Source organism: Kryptolebias marmoratus, linkage group LG3 (genome assembly GCF_001649575.2).
Source record: "Kryptolebias marmoratus isolate JLee-2015 linkage group LG3, ASM164957v2, whole genome shotgun sequence".
Taxonomy (NCBI): Eukaryota; Metazoa; Chordata; class Actinopteri; order Cyprinodontiformes; family Rivulidae; genus Kryptolebias; species Kryptolebias marmoratus.
The window spans coordinates 735,780-749,779 of record NC_051432.1 but is presented as its reverse complement, the minus strand read 5'-3'; the positions used below and the strand labels follow the sequence as shown (position 1 = coordinate 749,779).

General features: G+C 37.4%; 1 protein-coding gene across 1 annotated transcript in view; it reads right to left on the bottom strand.

The window, feature by feature from the left end:
* Positions 1–14,000, bottom strand: part of hoga1 (4-hydroxy-2-oxoglutarate aldolase 1) — a 39,710-nt gene that overhangs the window by 9,898 nt on the left and 15,812 nt on the right. The window contains exons 3-5 of the mRNA XM_017435582.3: positions 13,843–13,970; positions 13,024–13,158; positions 2,615–2,711 (exon numbers count right to left, since the gene is read on the bottom strand). Of these exons, the coding sequence (XP_017291071.1) occupies positions 2,615–2,711; positions 13,024–13,158; positions 13,843–13,970 (360 nt within the window). The remainder of the gene's footprint in view (positions 1–2,614; positions 2,712–13,023; positions 13,159–13,842; positions 13,971–14,000) is intronic.

The following is a 14,000-nucleotide window of genomic DNA, read 5'->3' as shown; positions in this document are numbered from 1 at the left end:
ATATCCCGAGACTGGACTCTCCTTCACCCAGTCGAGAAAATTGTATCAATTGCGTTGAGAAACCAGCTGATCAGATCCATATTCCTTAAATTTTTGGAAAATATGTAAAAAGAGGCTTCGAAAAAGAAAGCAGGGCAGAGAGGGGGGGCAGTTCAGGAGACAGAGAGAAAAGAAACACGTCCGCCTTCCACCAGGAGCAGGAAAAAAAAAGGTCCAACCTCCCTTCTCCAATGAAAATTCACCCTGTGTTCCTTGAATCCCAACTCAAACCTGTTTCTACCAGTCCTCTGTGACTTAAAAAACAAAAACTTAAATAAAATGTTTTCTACTCACCAAAACGGCTGATTATTTGAGGACAAAATTCATTCTCTTTTCTTTCTTCAAGAAAAGTTCAATTGTCTGTCATACAGCGCAACACAGGTGAGTTCCGGTTCCAAATATAAGTCCTTTTGTGTTGTCATGGAGGCTAATGTAAAAAGTTGTGTCTGTCCAGTTGTATTTCTGGCATACTTTTTTTACCCCGCACCTATTCATTGAGCTGTAGATCCACTCAGGTTTTCCAAAAAGTTGGGGAACCGTCATCTGTAAGTGTTCCGCTGTGCTGTGCTGTTTTAATGCTGCCTTGGTTAAATAGTTAAAGCTTGCAAACCCGTGTGACTCCAAACACCATGCCAATCAATTGCGAATAACAGACATTCCCAGCAACACAAACCAGTGAGTTTGAGCAAGTCATTGCTGACATCCTTTGCTGACTTTGACTACTACATTGTTTGACCAGCCAATCAAAATGAAAATGCTGATGTCTTCTTAGGCCTGCTGGATTACCCCAGTGTCGCAAACTCAAAAGCAACAGTCTTGTAGCCATTTATTTTAAGCTATCAGTGTTAGGATCTGGGTTTTTGTATTTTGTTTTGTCGTCATGTTTCAGTTTGTGTTATTTAGTTGTCTCTTCCCTGTGCCTCAGCCACCATTCACTTCTCTTCAGTTACTCTCTCTCTTCCCCATTCTCACCCATCTACAACTGCCTCTAGCTCCTTAATCATCTCACCTGTGCCCACTTCCACTAATCACCCTCTGCCTTTAAAACCCAGTCACTTTCCACAGTTCCCTGCTGGTTCATTGTCATACTCTTGTCTCCCTGATGTACTGTCCTTTTTTGCTCATGCCTTCTCGTCTCCCAGTGGTTCGTCTTTTGTCTCAGGTCTGTTCAGGTTTTGTTTAGTTCGTTAAGGTTTTTGTATTTAGTTTAGGTTTTGCTGCCACGTCAGCCTTTGTTTTTGGGTTTGGCTTTTATTTCTAAATAAATTAGTTTATAACTCCAACATGAGTCTGTGCTCAGGGTTCGCCTCCTTCCACCCCGATCATGACAATCAGGGCCTGCACTAATGATTCTGAAGGCCTAGAAGCAGCTTTCTTTGACCATAGCAACACATGATGGCTTAAATATAATTGAATAAAAACTATAAAATAAACAAACATTTCTAAAAGCTGCACAACCAAGTAAACACCCATTAAAAAACTACTGTCAATGATTAAAAAACTTTTTTTTTCATAAAAATAAAGTATTTATATTAAAATGTAAGTCACTGATTCTGAATGCTTCAACCAGCATAGTTATGATTGAACAACCTTGCTGGTCCTGAAGAATCTTTAAAAAAGCTTTAAAATGTAACCTTTTTTTTAACTAAAATACCGAATTTCCTAAGTAATTTCCTTTGTTTTATTTTGTTTTTTGCCATTGTCTTTACAAGGAGGATATCTGCAGTTGTGCGACTCACAAAAACATTATTTTTCCTAATTCATTTTAAAACCTTTGGTATGGTATAGCACTACAACAAAACAAGAGAGGAACAACTGTCAATAAAAGCATAAAAGGAGCTGCTACAGGAACCCAGATCCCAAAGCAGGGAGTGAACAAAAACTATAATTTCAGGAGCTGGGATGCTTGAAAACAGAGCAATATGTATAGAACAATAAATATTGTTGGATGCTGCAGCACAGAGCATCGGTCAGCAGCCACTGCTGGTGTGGAGGTCATAACTAAAAATAATGGAGGCATAATTTTAGATGCAAGTTATTCCCTGCCTGTGTGTTTTGCCCTTGACTGTTTCTGAAACATAAACTGATTTTCCATTTCCAGTAGTAATTCCCATTTCCAAGTTAATTTAGCTGTGAGATCAGACCAGCAGTGTTCTACAAGAGCATAGAAGTCAATCTATAATAAAAGATTTTGTTTAAATACATTCAACATTAAGGTAGACTGTGAATTTCTATTATCAGAATAAAGTCTCTTTTTTACTGTTTGATACTTTGTACACTACAAAGTAATTTGTACACTCCCTGCAGAGAGATTCTGTTTTTCATAGGATGTTTTGTAAAATCTGAACTATAGGAATGTAGTCATCCCAGAATACAAAGCTTTATTAAGACATCTGACAGCAGTTCTATCTTGATCTGTTAACAACTAGATTAGGATGATTTATGAAGAAATTCCTTTACTCTTGGACCTAAGAGGAAATACACAAATAAGTTCTTCACCTTGGTTCTTACTGAAAACAAAACGCTGCTGACGGCTCCCTGTGAGGAACAGCAGCCCCATTTTACGGCGTCTTACCAACACAATAGGCAGCCATTAGAAACCCTGCTGAGCCCGCCAAAACCTGGAAATTCTGCGTCTTGGTTTTGTGAACAATCAAGCCGATCCGTGTGATCTGAGGGAACATGTAAAAAGGAAACAGAGAAAGAGAGAAGAAAGTCAAAAAATGAAGTGTTTCATCACCAACCCTCCTCCCTGCTGCCAGAGCTAATATCTGCCAGAGGATTTAAGTCCCAGGAGAGCCTCTCACCAGAGAATACGATATACTGAATATCTGACTGGGTAAACAAATCGCTCAATGTGAGACAAGCATCATCTTCTCACATTATGGGGGTTCTTGGAGGAGGGGATTGTTCAAGATCCAAATTAGAAGAGGGAGGGGACAAAATAGAGAAAAACAGATAAGTCCCAAGTGAGACTTAAAAGGAAGAATCAACTTCAAAAGCCAAGTAGTAGAGGGAAAGGGAGGATGGAAGAGGCTCATGAATATAAACTCGTAAAAATCAGCTTCTTGTTTTGTTTTGCGTCTCTTAATGGTCTTTTGTCAACCCAAAACATGACGCTCAGAATCCAAATAAATCTGAAATGTTCAAAAGTAACAAAAGAATATTCTGAACCTGAATACTCCGCAGGGAAAACCCGCAGAATCTGGTTTCAGCCTTCATCAGTGTTACCATGCAGGGTGTATTTTTAACCATCGGCTGTCAGTCAGTTTCCCCATATTAGTCATTTCAAACACGCAGGACTGTAATTGATCAGTCAGTCAATCAAGTTATAGGAGCTCCTGCTGGTCTCCTGAAAGCTGGAGCACTCAGACTGTGTATACAGCTCCTTAATAGAAAAAACATAACACTGCAGTAAGACTGCTGTCTCCCTGGGTGTCAGGAACACTCATTAGTCTTTATTTTTTAAGTCTCATTATGTCATTAGCTTGCAGTGTGCAGCTTGGGAAAACTAATTCCTAACTTTATGAAATATGTCTTTAATGGGTCTTTTCATATTACTTAAATAAAAAAGTGATCACACCCATTCTGTTTCTTGTTCTGTTGCTTTAAAAGTAAATAATATGTAATAAAGATAAAATATATTAACTAATATGTTGATGAAAGTTCTCAGTCAGTCCAGGGCAGGGCCTTAGCTACTATTGAGGACACCGAGGTCCGGACCTCAGTATTTTTCTGCTGCGTATATTATAAAAAATTAATCAAAACAAGGCTTTTGAACGGCGTGGTTCTCTGCGTAGCTCCACCAGTTTACTGTAGGAGGCGCTGCAACTGTGTGCAGCTGCAGCCAAACTCAATGTCTACGAAGAAGAGTGCAGCTTTGCTACCTTACTGCTAAAATAAAGACCAGAAGAAGAAGAGCGCCACTTACGGTGAAACACAACCGAGATAACTTGCTAAAAATATTCTCCTTCAATCCCACAAAGCTGAAGTTGGTTTCCGATTGCAGCTTCTGATTCAGAAAATGGCTAAAGGGTGATTCCACCTATTTTTTCACCACCTTCAGCATCATTAATCTACTCTAGTTAAAAAACTACAACACCAAGACACTTCAAACCTGGACCAGATTATTCTGTACTGATTGCAGAACATTCAAAACCTAGTGTGTGATTTGTGAAACCTTAATCTAATTTGTGAAACCTCAATAAAGGGCGACATCAGCACTTTTTTTGCATCTGGACCACACTAGTGCTGGTCCAGCTCAAAAACTACAACACTTAAACACTTCAAACCTGGACCAAATTATTCTGCACTGATTGCAGAACATTTAAAACCAAGTATGTGATTTGTGAAACCTTAATCTAATTTGTGAAACCTCAATAAAAGGGGATTTTAGGACTTTTTATTTTACATCCGGACCACAGTAGAACTGGTCCAACTCCAAAACTACAACGCCTCACTGGAATTTGATAAAAAAGGTAAAATCTATGCTAAAATCTTGTGTTTTAAATGGGTTTGTGCAGCGTGAACAATCAACATTCATATAATCTAATTCATGTCATTTCATTGACTTGTCATGGTTGTGCCCTGAGTCCTCTGTTGCTTCAGATGATGTCGATCCCCATGGATTTACAATCACACTAATACATGTCATATACACATTCAAGCCACTTGTTTTAAATAAATGCTTCCATTTTAATTAAGTTTTGGTCTTCATTGTAACTGATGTGCAGGGGGATAATGAGTATTAATAATAATAATAATAATAATAATAATAATAATAATAATAATAATAATGAGACCTCAGTATTTTTTAAAGTCTGGCTACGGCCCTGATTCAGGGCATGGTGACTCTCGAACATTCAATCAAAGGCAACTAAACATTTTCTTTTTTGGAAGATGTTTTGCTTCCCATTCAAGGAGCTCCTCAGTCTAAAGGATGGCAATACAACAGGAACAGGAGGACAGAGGACTGGAAGGAGCAGCAGCCACTATTACCACTATTAACAAAATATTTATTGTTAAATTTGTATATATGTGTATATCATATTAGTTAGACTTACTTTGTTTGCATTTTAATATTTGTTCACTGTTACTTTTGACACTGTGCTGCTACTGTCCCTTTTTAATCACCTGTGTGATGCTGCTGGAATTTTAAATTCAAAAAAGGTTAAAAAACAAAAAACAAAAACAACTGGACTTCTATTCTGTAGTTGAAGACGTTTCACTTCTCATCCAAGGAGCTTTCTCAATTCAGGAATTTGAATTTCCCTGAAGTAGTCTTCCCAAAGAATCAATAAAGATTTGTCTGTCTGTCCATCCGTCCATCCATTCGTCCATCTATTAAAATGAAGACAGGCAGATGTGAGGCAGTTTTTCAAAAATTATTACTTATCAGTATGGCTTTTAAACCTGGACAGTTTTCTGTCATAGGAGAGCTCCCAAGCAGGTGTCAAAATTCAGCTGTAGAGCTCCTGAGATGGGTTGGAGATGCCCATGACACAATTCAGGTGGGATTGAGACAGGTTGGAGATGCCCACTATGACTTTGTAGCTATTTTGAGACAAAAGTTGTTGCACACATTTTCTGAACATGTTCAAAACTCAAGCAACAGGGCTGAGTCCCTCTGTCACTCACAGGAAGAAGTTAGGAACCTCGAGAAAGTCACGAGACACTCTGGAGATTCCCTCATGAATGCTGTTTTCCAGCTAATCACAGCCTAGTGAGATATTACCTTCAGCCTCTAATAAAAAGGGTAGTGTGGATGCAGACAGAAAATGGGCAGTGGTTTCATGCACTTTGTACAAAAAACAGAAACATCTAAATCTTCATCAAGTCGAGTATAAAGTCATCAAAATTGTGACTGAAACTCTGACTCAAGTCCAAGTCATGTGAGTTCAGTCCACACTTCTGCAGCCCATGCCAGTGACTGAGAACTTGTAGTACAGCTGATGTCAGTCTTTGAGAACATGGTGTGTGATGACATGAGTTGTTGTCTTATACCTGTGTCAGGATGGTAGGCTCATATGTCATGTAGTTCCATAATGCTTAGCACACAATATGCCAATCCTTCCTTGGTGTAGTTTGACTTGGGCAACTGGAAGCTTCATGACATGTGTGGGAGCCTTCACTTACACAGTGGTTCCAAGATCAGGCCACTATATAATAAAACTGCACAATACGACTATCCATCCTCATACAAACCCACAATGTGACTGATATCAAAATCCATCAAGTGCTGATATTGCTGTTGAATGTCTATAAGGGATCTTCTGTGTATGATGACTTTCACTCTGTTTTGATTGACTGTCAAATGCTCTGGTAATTGCCTGAGAACACTATCACTCCACTCATGATGCCACCACTTAGGCTCTCTGGTGCTCATTCTAGATGTGCTGTCTACTTGTGAATTAAATCATTTACACACCAATTGTTGGTCTGCATGTGCACCCAACTTCATCCAGATTAGACCTTTTCTTCTTGAGCCTTGAGATTTTTTTGGCAGTGAGTGTATATTCACTTAGATGTTGCATTTGTATATGTATTCTTGTATAATGTTTGAGTAGGCTTTATAAATAGACTACACTTTGTAGAAAAAGTTCCTCAGTTTTTGATTGTCTATTATTGCCTTGTTTTGAAAAAGATTGTTTTGTTTTCTAAAAGTCCATTTTTACTCAAATTTAGTTATTGTAAATCATCTATACAACTTAATGTTGTACACATTTTTTTGGACATCCTCATTAAACATGAAGGTGTGAAATTAATTACAGACCTGGATGGGGAAAAACAATCACTTCCACTGCCAGTACTTACAACCTGGACTAACACTGTCTGAAATCCAGAAATATTGCCAATAAACTATTTAAACGAGAGCATATGGCAATATTTCTGGACACAAACGGCATCAAAAAACATTATACTACTGTAATCTAATAAGGACTACTGGTTTTATCCCTTCTAACAATCATAGCAAAAATCTGATGATTCATAAATTTAATTAGATTTTTGGAAAAAGTTCAAAATGTTACTTAAAATACTCAACTTTATTGAATTTCTTAAGAGGAACATTTCAACAGCTTGAGTTCAAAATCATTCTTTCAAAATGATTTTAAGGAGAAAAAAGGGCATTTAAGTGACTTTGAATGTGGCGTGATAGTTGGTGCCAGATGGGCTGATCTGAGTATTTCAAGAACTGGTGATCTACTGGGAATTTTATACAAAACCATCTCTAGTGTTTACAGAAAATGGTCGAAAAAAGAGAAAAGAAATCCAGTGAGCAGCAATTGTGCAGACAAAAAAGCCTTGTTAATGTCAGAGGTCACAGGATAATGGGCAGACTGGTTCCAAAAGACAGAAAGGAAAATGTAGCTCAAATAACCACTCATTCCAACCAAGGTCTGCAGAAAACCATCTCTGAACACACAAGATGTCCAACCTTTAAGCAGGTGAGCTACAACAGCAGAAGACCACACCGGGTGACAATGTTGCCATCTAGGAACAGGAAATTGAAACAGTTACAGTTCACACAGGCTCACCAAACTAGATGATAAGAAATTGGAAAACATTGCCTGGTCTGACTGGTCTTGATTCACTGAACTCCAGTGGTCTCCACGATCACCAGATCTCGGTCCCATTGATCACCTTTGGGATGTGGTGGATTAACATTGTGGATGTGTAGCTGACACATCTGCAGCAACTGTGTGACGCTAACATGTCAATATGGATCAAAATCTCTGAGGAATGTTTCAAACACTTTGTTAAACCTATGCCATGAAGAATTAAAGCAGTTCTGAGAGCATTAGGTGTGTCTAATAAAGTGGCCAGTGAGTGTATATCGATCTATAACCCCAGTTCTAAAAAATGTTGGAATGTTATGTATTATGCAAATAAAAACAAAATGCAATGTTTTGCAAATCTCAAATATTTACAACAGAACATAGTAAACATATCAAAGGTTTAAACTACGAAATTGTACTTTTTTAAAATATATTTTTGAATTTGATGTTCAAACAGATCTCAAAAAGGTTGGGATAGGGGCAACAAAAGGCTGTAAAAGTAGGTGGTACGAATAAAAAAACAGCTGGAGGAACATGTTGTAAACTAATTACATAAATTGGCAGCAGGTCAGTAGAAGGACTAAGTACAAGAAGAGCATTTTAGAGAGGCTGAATCTCTCAGAAGTAAAGATGGACAAAGGTTCACCAGTCTGTGAAAAACTGCATCTAGAAATAGTGGAACAATTTTAGATGTTGAATATCCCAGCATCTACAGTTCATAATATCAAACGATTTCACGAATCTGGAGAAATCTCTGAGCTCAAAGGTTAAGGCTGAAAGTCAGAATTAAAAACAGATCTGATTCTGTTCTGGACATCACTGCATGGACTCAGAAACACTTCCACAGATCATTGTCTGTAATCACAGCTCACTGTGTCATCCAGCTTTAAATGATGGCTAAAGCTCTACCAGGCAGAGAAGAAGCCATCCAGAAACTCTGCTGTCTTCTCTGGAATAAAGCTCATTTAAAATGGACTGAGTCAAAGTGAAAAACTGATCTGTGGTCGGAGAAATCAAAACTTTAAATTCTTTTGGAAATCACAGATGCCATGTCCTTCCTACTAAAGAAGAGAGGGACCATCAGCTTGTTATCAGCACACAGTTCGAACGCCTGCCTCTCTGATAGTATGGGGGTGCATTACTGCCTCTGGCATGGGCAGTTTACACATCTAGAAAGGCACCATCAATACAGAAAAGTATCTACAAGTTTTAGAATGCTCCCATTCAGCAAAAAATCTAGCATTATGAAATATCTCGCATTTTGAAATGATGTGTTGCTGCCATCAAATTCAAAATTACCTTATTTTTTCCTAAAAAATGTACAATTTCTTAGTTTAAACATTTGATATGTTTATATCTTTCACTGTAAATAAAATATAGGTTTAAGAGATTTGTAAATTGTTTTTACACAGAAGCACATAGTAAATGCAATCAATGCTAAAATCGGTGTAACTCAGTGGCACTGCAGAGGGGTGAACAACCCACTGATCTAGATATATTTGTATTAAGTCCAAACCAGACCAAAGAAATACACTGTCACACTTGTCACTCCCAAAAGGTCTTAATCAAGAATATGAACTCAGACATGTTCTTTAAAATCATAAGAGGACGGTAGTAGAACATCCATCTGTTGTAGGCAAAACATAATTTTTTTTAGAAATGTCCATTCAAGTGATTTATATGTATTACTTATATTGTTAATCTAGTGACCTAAAAGTGGCCGATTGTTAATGAAGGGTGTATGATTTAATTTATAGCTCGATTTGTCTTTGATTTTGATTATGGGCTTCTTGTTTATTGTATTTATTTTATATTCATGTGTCATAATAGTTTAAATCATCTGCGTGAATTATATTTGGGCATCTTCTGAAGCATTTCTGTGAACAATCAATACTGGTTTATGTTTTTTGCAGTGATGAATGCAGTGTGAAAGTGTCTCAATGTTGCGGTGGATTGTGTATTTTAAATTTCCCATTATATCCACCCGAGGCTTATTAGCCTAGTGGCAGATCAAAATGAGCACATATTGTATGTTGCTCAAATGCTGATTGAACAAAGATCCATTCAGGACTAAAACTATGTCAACTAATAAAATAATCTATGTTTATTTTTGCTGAAAGTTTCTGTAACCCTGCACCTTCATCTACATGATGCCCATGAACCTACAGGCTTCTTAATTGTTCACTTGTAACTTGTATTTACCAGTTTTAGTTAGGCCCCTCTTCCCACTGATTTACACTTTAGGGATGACTCTTGTGTCTTAACACGCCAAATCTTTCTCATTAACTGTGAAACTGGCTGAGTGATAGTCATTTTTGTATTGGTTAAAATCACTTAGCTGTGGCGGCCATTCTGAATAGGGTTGACTCCAAAAGTTAATCAGCTGTAGATGTGTATTCAATGACTACATTCTGAGAACTTCATCAAAATTAGCAAAAGATCCCTTTTAAATAGTCTCAAGCAATTAAAGACTGAAATGTTTGAAGCAGGATTAAAATGTGACTGAATATGTCTGCAACAACTCCAGAATGTTCTTAAATCTTATTTTTACCTCCAACATAATGTTTATTTACATGTTGAGGAACAGCCTGTCCCTGCTGTCAGTCAGCAGCATTGCTGTAAAAGACTGATTTGCAGAGGAAATAAACACAAACCCAATGTTTGGTACAATACAAACAGAAACAAACTGAGATGTTCACATGCTGTCAGTTCAAGCATTTCACTGCTGGTCCTCCGACAAACCATCAACACACTCAAAAAAGCTGTTTTTAAAGCGAATACTTCACAGTAATTTTCTGCGGCATCAAACTCTCACAAACATGCTTTAAATGACCTTTTCAGGTGTCTGCTACTTCTGCTTTGTTGCTCTAAAATCAAATAGCAAAACTTTTACCACATTTCACAGAAAAATAAACTAAACATTCTGCACATAATTACACAACAGTCCATTTATGATGATATATGATCAAATCTGCTCACTTAAACTACCTGCATGAACCCAATTTACCTTTGTTTTGACTAAGAATAATGTAGACAAAAGACACTGGTAAAGAAAATTGCATTTGATATAAAAACTGATGAGATTTTAATGCTGTTGGAGAGGACTACATAGCATTCAACTACAGTGCAGTCACAAGGCTGTTCATTAGCAAGCATCTCTACATCAGTTTACAAAAAAAATGTTGTTAGGCTTTATATACAGTTCAAATTTACTTTAGACATGTTTAATCCAAAAAAAGAACATTCTTAATGAATAAATTAAAAAAGTTCTCCATAAGGAACTGTCAAATGTGGGGAAATGTTTGACTTTCATACTAAATAATCTTTCTGTGACTTCTCTGCCTCACTGAAACTGACCCATAATCCCTTGTTTTCTGTGTTTGTCCTCTTCCCGCCCACAGCGGCGCAGGGCTACTCTGTGCCTGAACTACTCCCACACTCCTGTCTCCCAGCGAGTGGACAGACATGCTGTTTCCCAAATCAGAAATCCATTTGCAACTTCCTGCAAACACTTCCCACACAGACAAAAAGGTATCAAGAGTTCGATAAGAGCAAACTGTCCTGCTTCTTTCCAGCATGTAGCACTGCATACAACCCAGTGCTGTAAAACTAGACAGTTTTTTAGTTTTAGGTTCTTCAGCAGTAAACACTCATATCTGTGTAGAAGCTACATACAATCACTCAGCACTTAAATAAATATTGCTTGTTTTGAAATATGAAAGGTTTGCTTTTTTTCCCAAATCAGTTTTGTTTGAAGCAAAAATTCAAGTCCATCTATCCAAATAAATTGCTTTCAAACAAAAAATAAATAATAATGAAGAAATTCCTTTTTTCGTTTTTCAAATAAAAGATAAATAAACAGCTTTTTGGGCTTGCTGATTATTACTGAAAGCACCACAAGAGCGTTCTGGTAATCACAGTACCTCTCAGTGTTTGCTTGAATGTAAAATAACCATGAAATTAAAAAGAAAAGAGGCACTTCATCCTTTTACAGCAGTGATCCGAGGTTATCACACCGAGGCTACAAGCTTTTCTCAGTAACTGATTGTAACAATTAGCATCCCATTTCTACATTACCTTAGCTTTACCTTGACACTCAATAATGTTTGACCCTAAAGAATGAATGTCAGCTCTATCTGATAATTACCAGCTTCAGTTTTATTTTTCATTTAAAGGTGGACTTATTGTATCCTGAAATACATTCAAAGTATCTGCTTCAGTCAGCAGACTATCGCTGGACTTTGCTTCAAATGATTAAAACAGAAAACATTATGTTTGTTCTTAACTGGTCGATCTTTTCTTACAGGTTCCTTCACCCTCTGTTGGCTGGCAAGGGTAAATGAAACCTGCTTTTATCAATTTGGACTCAAGTTTTTAGTGAAACAGATTTCAGGAGGTGCTGTCTTGTTTTGTAGATTTACTAACAAATGTCTTGTCATAAACCATTTTTAAACCCTGATACTTTCCAGTGCCTTGAAAAAGTATTCATACCACTTGAACTTTTCCACATTTTTCAATGTTACGACCACAAACTGAAGTATTTTACTGGGCTTTTACTGTGTGTGATAAACCAACACAGAGTTGTGCATCCACATGAAGTGGAAAGAAAATGATACAAAGTTGTACAAAATAAAAAAATCTAAAAATTTGTATTCAGCCCCTTTTACTCTGAGCTAAAATCCAGAGTAATCACTTGCCTTCAAAAATGATCTAACTAGTAAACAGTCCACCTGTGTAGCTTAATCTGTATAAATCCAACTGTTATTATGTGGCTGTAAAATATTTTGGCTGCTTTTTAAATTCCTGCCGGAATGTGGAATGAATTTAGAAAATTCTCTATTTTGGCTGGTTCTGCTTGGTTCCTGCTGATCCTAAATAAGTGTGATGGGGGCATCACTGAGAAACTGAGGCTCTGCATCCAATCTGTCTGAGCTACAGCTATTTTACATAGACAAATTCACAAAAAAAATCAGTCTGTAGATGCAAAGCCGGTAGAGACAAACCCCAAAACATCTGCAGCTGGAGCTGTAGTGAAAGGTGGTTCTAGAAAGTGTTGGCTTATGAGGGGCTGAATACAAATACTCACCACACTTTCCAGATTCTTATTTGTGAAAAGGTTTTGAAAACCATGTATCATTTTCCTTCTTTCTCACAATTTTGAGCTCCTTTGTGTTGGTCCATCACACAAAATAAAATCCCAGTAAAATACTTTGAAGTCTGTAGTTGTAACATGACAAATTGTGGAAAAGTTCAAGGGGTATGAAAAGTTTTTTCAAGACTGTAAATAGACATCTGTGACTCTGTAACTGACAACCTGTGTGGCAGTTTGGCATGTGAATAAAAAATGACTGCAGAGACAGCTTATCAAGATCTTTTTCAGTCTTCCTAAAAAATACATTAAAAAAACACCTTCGTTAGCACCACTTACATCTCCTCTGCTGTCTTTCAGGCCCAGGATGTTTGGGTGCTGAGAAAGCTCCACCACAGCATCCAGGGGCATCTCCAATCCTGTGTTGGCTGGAACACTGTACAGAACCACCGGCACCGGGCTGCTGTCTGCCACCTGCAGGGTGGTACAGAGGAGACACGTTTAAATAAAGCGCCAGCTCAACAATCAGAGGCTTCAGAGTTGTTCTTTGTTCTTAATTAATCTTCCTGTTTCAACTTTCTGGTTTTATAATGGTCCTCTAACATTTTGGTCGATACAGATGCTTCAAAAGCTGAACTGGAGTAAATTTTTACAGTAAAACTTTAATTAGCATTTGTTTCATTGTAATCTAAAGCATTGTATGGACATGATTCCTTGCTAATAGCAGTGTCCTTGTGGTTTCCAAAATGTTAACTAAAACTTAACAGTTAATTTTCCAATAAAATCTGCACATTCAGCTGAGTTTCCAAACACTGCTTTCAAATGAAGGGTTGTGTACGTTTGTTTTTGAGGTGATTAATGTTGGCATAAAACTAAATTATTAGAAGACTTTGCTGCACCTTTGAATAATCCTCACCTCTTAATTTGTAAACCACTTTTGTGGACAATTGTGTATCATTCTTTTTGACATCAAATTAATACATAATGTGTTTATGTCCATAACAACTCAGTGGAAAACAGCATTTTCTTGACAAAATATCTAGAGTATATCGCCATCTTAATGCCTTACTTGGAATAAGGTTATGCCTTGTATATAAAGACACAAGTATTTCATTAGAAAAGTATGAGTGATTCTGTGCTGTTGAACTGTTAGCTGACCTTAGTAAAGTGGTGAATCAGAGCACGGCTGTCCATCTTGCCTTTGTAGAAGCAGGGGGTTACCACAAGGACAGCGTCAGCTCCAGCTGCTGTCATCTTCTCTGTGAGCTCCACTGTTGCTCTCGTTGCTGCACAAAAACAACTTTACTTGGCTCAAA